This window comes from Cariama cristata, unplaced genomic scaffold, assembly GCF_000690535.1.
Source record: "Cariama cristata isolate BGI_N322 unplaced genomic scaffold, ASM69053v1 scaffold1836, whole genome shotgun sequence".
Classification (NCBI taxonomy): Eukaryota; Metazoa; Chordata; class Aves; order Cariamiformes; family Cariamidae; genus Cariama; species Cariama cristata.
Genome location: NW_009621342.1, coordinates 117,570 through 124,309, shown reverse-complemented (window position 1 = coordinate 124,309; position 6,740 = coordinate 117,570). Strand labels below are relative to the sequence as shown.

Below are 6,740 nucleotides of genomic sequence, written 5' to 3'. Positions count from 1 at the left end.
TGTAGATGAATTTTCTGTCATCCTCATGAGAAGAAACAGGACAAGATCTGGGGTCAGCGAGCTCAATCCATTGACTTACTCTTCCCCACAGGCCATTTAAAAATAGAATGGTGCAGTAGCAGTCTTAAAAATATTCTTATGTTTCTTGCTTGGGAGGATAAACAAGTGCTTTAATATGAGTAGATTCACGAGAAGAGGGAAAGAAAGGTGGGGAGGATGTGTAGGAAACGACAAGTAGTTTGGAAAGTTTGGTCGATAAAATCTTAACACAGTTTAAATGAAGGGAATGTGTTGGTGGGTTCTTTTCCATGGGGGTGGGAGCCAGACTCAGCTGATGATGCTGATGTTTTGTTGTGGCCCCTACCCCGAGACCTGGTAAGGGGCAAACTCTCACCCCCGGGATGATGTGTTCTTCACTACCTGTTGCTGCTAGTAAGCAGTGCAACCTCTGCAGCCTCCTCAGTCCCTTGGCTCTGGAGACACTCATCTTGTGCTTAACAAGATACATCTAGGTTGTTGTCATCTTCATTGTGTATTTCATATCCATATTTAACTTTCTGGCCAGGGGACAATTATCCTATGATCCCCAGCCTCTGATATTTGGTATCTAGCCATATTTTAAGAAACTGCAGTTTTCAATTAGCGTGGGCCACGTTTTGCAATCTCATGGCGGTGGTAATTGCCAGCAATTTGCCGGGAGAAACAAAGCCGCAAGAACTTCTGTCGTGCTCCGGGGATGGGGGAGCCCGGGACACCCTGAGGGGCTGCGGCTCCAGACAGCACTGAAGCAGGGGCCTCGTTTTGCAAGAAAAATGCTGTCCCGCCGGAGTGTTAGCCGGTGGGATTGCTGAGATGGTGTCTGGATGGGACCTTAATGGTTACCACATTTATGAAGTGCCTTGGGAGTTGGATTTGAATAAATTTTAATCCTAGGAGATTGAGTTCAGAGGGTTTCTCCCATCTACAACTTCGGCAGTTCTTCTGTCACATTCAGCCACTTTGTGATTTTATTATTATTATTATTATTTTTAATGCAGACAAGTATTTCCAAAACAAAAGCTGGCTTTGAAAATCTGAAGATCAGTTTCCAAAATGGGAATGTTTAGCCATTTCATGTTGCAAGCAAAATTATACTAGCATGCTAATAGTTTGACAGGTCTGTTCTTGAGCAGAGCTGTTACGCAGATAAACAAACAAACAAAAACTCTGCTCATGCTTACATGTTGTACTTATGTTGTTTGCTTTTTCTCTCCCTCTAAAAATGTTTTTAATGAAAAAAATGTGGCTTCAAAATGTCCTTTTACTTCTCTCATATAAATTAATGTCATGCCACTCCCCCCCCTATATGTTGTAGATGCTTGGAATGTGAATGCTCCATACATTATGAAAAGGATATTTGGAGTAATTTTAAACAATATTCTGAAATGGCCAGTGTTTAAATTTGGCCTGGGATACTGAGCAGTCCACACTTCCCACAGTTTGCAGTTCCCTTGTTTTCCAGTCCCTTAGGAGGGTTATGGAGAAGCTTTTCCCAGCCCCGCTGCAGAAGGAGCCCAGCGAAACACAAGCCGTCGCTGTGCTGTGCTGTAGCTGTCGGGGCCCAGGTTTTCATGGGGACTGGTGGGGGCACCAGCAGGATCCTGTAAAGCTGCAGGGGAAGGGATGGCTGGGCTGGTGCACATTAGTCATCCCGAGTGGGCCAGTCTCCCAGCGAGGAACGTCATCTTGAGAAAAGCTGTGAAGCTGAGCCCTGGGAAATTTCAAGCTTCTCTTTGGAAAACTAGCAAAGACCAGAAAAGCAAACTTTCCATAAAATGTGTGGCATCCCGTGGATGTCTTGCTACTTCACTCTTCTATGTGCCACTTTTTCTGCTTGGAGTATGTTCTGCCACCATTTTAGCGTACCCGCTTTGCTGCAGAATGAATGATGAACCGTGTTTCACCGTTTCTTAAAAAGTTCCTTCTTCCTCAGTTCTCCTTAGCGTGAGCTTTTTTCCCTCTGAGATACCCCCGTTCCTCTCTGTAGTGTATTCTTTTTGTACCTCAAACTGTACTTCCCCATGTGTTTGAGCCTTTTAGTTCCTTCCACGGAGCTGTGGAAAATAGGAGCAGAGCTGAGAGGAGGCATTTTTCTACCTCAGTGTAAAACATTTTCCTCTCCTCCCTTGGTGGGGTGGTGAGTCTTAAGGAGAAGACCACAGGCTTTTGTCATTAGGCAGAGGTCCAGGGTGGGAAATTGGAGTTGTATCTCTCCTGGGCTTGCTGAGAGACTTTGGTTCAAGAAGTAGTAAGGTCAAGGTGAGGTCAGTCTTGGCCACTGCACACATGTTATGACCCTAACTTTGTTTCAAAATCAAAACCAGCTTCAGACCAAGCTGTAAAAAGAAATGCATGCAATAAAGAGAGTTTACAGAGCCGGCAAAAGCCTAAGTACAGTAATTTATTTATAGAAAGCGTGTGGATTGGTTAATGAGGGGAGAGCGCAGCACGGTAAGAGTTGTGAAAGAAAGCGGAGGCTGTGAATTCTGCAGCATTTCATCCTTTCTAATGCACCAGCAATGCCTGGGCATCATAAGGTGTGAAGAGGTCAAGATTTCTCCAAAGAGACTAGTGGTTTGGGATGCTTCAGTTTTGGGCTGCCAGTCTTGAATGAATCTGTGAAGAGATGAAGTCCAGGAAAAAAATACAATATTGATGTCCATCAGCTATAGTGGATGCCACGTATAGGTTTCTGCCTAGGAAACCTAGAAGTTGGTGAGGAGAAAAGTAAAGGAACCGTGACTAGTGAATTTTTTTGTTGTATTTTTTATCATTATTTGTGATAAAAGTGAAGAAGTGTAGTGGGCGTACCTCTTGCTGGAGAGCTTGACTGATTCAGAGAAGAGCCTTAGGGGATGATGTTTGGGAAAGGCGTTGGGAGACCAGGCTGTTTGACTGGAAGTTTTGGGGCAAACTGCTGGGTGTTAAGTGGAGAGCTGGAAAATACCAATACAATTGCAAAGTGCCTGTTTACAAAAAAAAAACCACACCAAACCTAAACAGAACAGCTAATTGATATGGCCCCACCTCATGTGAAAATATACTGGAGAAGAGAAGGTTTTTGTCAGAAGTCAGCGAGTTAGAGCCCACCGCAGCTGAGGGGGCCCGTGGTGCTGCCTGCCTCCCAGCCCTGCCATCCGCCTCCTGCCAGCTCTGGCTCTGCTCTGACCGCAGAGCAAACCAGTTTAATTTCCTGATCTGCAATCCTCCACCCCACCTCGCCGTTTGCTTTTTCCGTGTTAACTTTCTGCCATTTTAGTGATCTCGATCAACTTATCATATGATCCGATGAGTGCCAGAAGGAGCTCAGTGCTCCCGGGAGAAATGTGACAGGAGGCTGGAGGGAGGCAGGGGAAGGAAGGGTAGGAGCTCCCCGCCGCAGGAGCTGGGATCTATCATTTCGGCTCCAGCTGTACTGAGAAACCATACCCTTATGGTGGTGTAGCTGAAGGGAGACAGCATCTTGTTCTCTTCTAGCTGTTGGGAGATAGGGGAAGAGAGCTATTGCAGGTCTGATCCATCACTTGAAGAAACCTCACTTGTTTTTACTAATGAAGGCAAAAGCAAAGAGAAATGTCCTTTTGCAAGCCCCTAGGCATGCTTGCATTTACCTAGTAATATGTCACCCAGGTACCAGGCACTGGTGCGTAGAAATAAAATATGCAACACATAGAGTTTAACTATTCTGACGTGTTAATAAACTACCATTACTGACTATGAGCTTTCTTTGCTAAAGTAAACAGAAGGGAAGCTGTCAATGTGATCTGTCTGTGCTTAATCTTGATAATCATCCTTTTAACGTGGAGAAAAAGAAATGAGTTCTAAGATTTGTAGAAGAACATTTTAAAAAGAAACAACTTTTTTTTTTTAGCCATCTAGAGTATTTGTTGTTTTTTCTTACCAAGTATCAGAAGAGTCCAGCACAGTTGGGGAAAACCCAGTGTCTGGAGTTCTCGTCCGAATGTTTTGCTCTGTGTAGGCTGAAGGGATGGGTGAGATGCTGGTGCTGACGGTTCTCTCTCTTCTTCAGGGTCGGCATGTCAAAACGGGTCAGCTGGCAGCCATCAAAGTCATGGACGTTACTGAGGTGAGTAGAGGAACATTCTGTTTTATTAGCAATATGGGTAAAAATTTAATAATGAGAGATGGCATATGGCTTACCTCATATTTATGTTGAAGGGCGTGGTCCTTGCACGTGAATGTTTGCTTTCTGTTGGCAGGACCTGACCTCTCAAGCCTTTCTGCCCTTTACAATATTTCTGTGCACTTGTGTGCAGGGGCCTCTGGCCTTCAGAAATTGCTTTGGCTGGTCCCAGGACGTATGAACACATGTAGCACTCTCTTTTCAGAAATTTCTCAGAGGAGAGGAAAAAAGTCAAATTCCCTGCTTACCACTTTTTTCTTTTAAATGTAGCATCTTACTTTTACTGAACAAGAAGGTAAGTAAACTGCTTGACATAGAGGACAGTAGTTTCCCTGGTGCATTTGCAGCCTACAATGGGTATACATTTATTCAAAGGAATGGGTCTAATAAAGTTCCAAGAAGCCTGAAAGCAGAAACATCTGCAGGAATGATGAGCAGATTGCTGGCAGAATTCAGCAGTGTAAAGTAGTAGTTGTAACTGACCCAGGGGGATTTACTGTGGAGCTTTAGATGGGAAAGATGCGAAATTAACCCAGCCAAAGAAATAAAAAAAATGTATGCCTATATTTGAATCCTTAGATGTCTTGCAGTTTTTGCTGTTCAAAAAGCAGTCAGTTTAAATTAAGTCTTCAAAACAGATCAGGAAAAGCATGGGTTTTTCCCTGTTGATTCCACTTGTGTTTTATAGAGTTACATCCACAAATTAACGCAACAGCTTCAGATTTAAAATCAAATGAGATCCTCCTGTGTGATATCTGCAATGCTTGGCTGATGCTGCACTTCTGAAGAGAGGTTGTGCCTCTTCAAACCAAACATCTTGTTTTCTTGAACTCCTCAATCTTATATCGGTATTAGGGGAAAAATGATGTTTATGCGTGTGCATTGTACAGAGCAGGGGGTCTTTGGCAAGCCGGTTATATTAAGCAAAACTCCTACAAGGGTGTTGCTGCAAAATGGTTTATATTTTAGTGTGTGTATAGACGCCAACAAGTAAAAATGGCCTTGAACACAAGCTCCTAGGTGAGTGGCTGGGGTGTAATGGGCAAACAGGCAGGAGAGGGAGGAAAACAAGAAGGCAGGGTTGGGTCAACTGATAGGACTTCAGTCGTATCTCTGAATCTCCTGAAGCTGTTGTGTCCGCCAAGAGCTAGACATTCTTGCTTTTTAAGATGACCTGATAAAAAATCAATTTTCAGCTGGAGATTTTCAAAGGCTGCCTTCATGAGGAGGCAGTGCTTTTTTGTGGCAACGAACAAGCAGACAAACCAAAGAAGAATGAAGGTGCGTTGACACACAGTGAATGTTCTTTGCACAGCAAATGTATCCGTTTGTGCAGTGGTTTTACGCAGGGCAGTTTGCTGAACTGTGTGCGACGAAGGCTTCTTCTGTAACATCAAGATTGGCTGTACTGCACGCTCCCTCTGTTTTTAATATCATATATTAATCATAAGCAGTTGCAATGGAGAGGATGCACAGCAAAAGAAAAACAATTGAAAAATGCTGTCTATAGTATGGCTGAGCTCATGTTGCGGGAGATGGCTTATGTTTTGAAACTTTCTGTAGTTTGCTGGTTTTGAAAAGCTAGTTGTATATTGGCATTGTCTGTCTTTTATCTCACAAACTCATGCTTTTTTAGGGGATGAAGGGCAGTCAGAGGGAGGAGTTTGGAGGTGTTAGCCCCATGCAGTTTAAAAGTAGTGGTATTCCTCCCAGTGCAGCTCATGTGTTTTTGCCTCGAAGTAATGAGCCTGTGGAGGCTGAAAATGTGGTGTAAATTCTTCCAAGTCGTGCTAAGTCTGCTCCACTTTTTAACACTGGGCATGGACGGTACTGTTGCTAACACCAGGTATGGGTGATACCGTTGCATGTACCATGTTCTCAGTGGCAGATGTGGCCGTAGAATATTCCCGTCCACTCCTGCTCGCTGGTTCCTTGCCTGTTTCCCAACACTTGTGCCAGCACAACTGCCCTGGGGCCAGATGGTGACCTGGATCAGTGAACAGGCCCCTATTCCAGGTTAAAAATACCCTCACTCCTCTCTTTCCCCCTGTTATTTATAACCTGGATCAGTTTGTTGATGTAGTTTAGCACATGACATTACAAACAGTTGTGCCGTTGCTATGAAGAAGGTGGCACGAGACTGGAAAAGAGCTGCTGCTTGCTATGGGGGAAAAGGGGCAGTAGCTCAAATGGACGTGGCTACCAGAGATGGCCGTATCATCAAGCCATGGCTTCAGTTCCTTGAGGGATGGTTTCATGAACACCTCCTTTTGCTGGCAGACCGTGCAGCTCCATCCTGGTTCTATCTCATCACAGCTTACGAGGATGGTGGGTGGAGAGAACGTGGGGACAGAGAGGACAGTGACTGCCATCCTCGGCACTGCCCCAAAAGAAATGCTGAAGAAACCACAGCCTCAAATTTACCTTCTCTGCCTGCTTCAAGAGCTACAGTTAGATAAACTGCTCATGTGGGCTAATGGTAACACTAACTGTGTCCATGCCCATGGGGAAAGAGGCTTGAGTGGAAACTTCCACAAAACTGAAATTGTGATTTTTT

At 44.4% G+C, this 6,740-nt stretch overlaps 1 protein-coding gene across 1 annotated transcript in view; it reads left to right on the top strand.

Annotated features, from left to right (window-relative positions):
- Positions 1-4,073: 4,073 nt before the first annotated feature.
- Positions 4,074-6,740, top strand: part of MAP4K4 (mitogen-activated protein kinase kinase kinase kinase 4) — an 87,270-nt gene continuing 84,603 nt past the window's right edge. Inside the window, exon 1 of the mRNA XM_009701907.1 lies at positions 4,074-4,126. Within this exon, the coding sequence (XP_009700209.1) occupies positions 4,112-4,126 (15 nt within the window). The 5' untranslated portion in view covers positions 4,074-4,111. The remainder of the gene's footprint in view (positions 4,127-6,740) is intronic.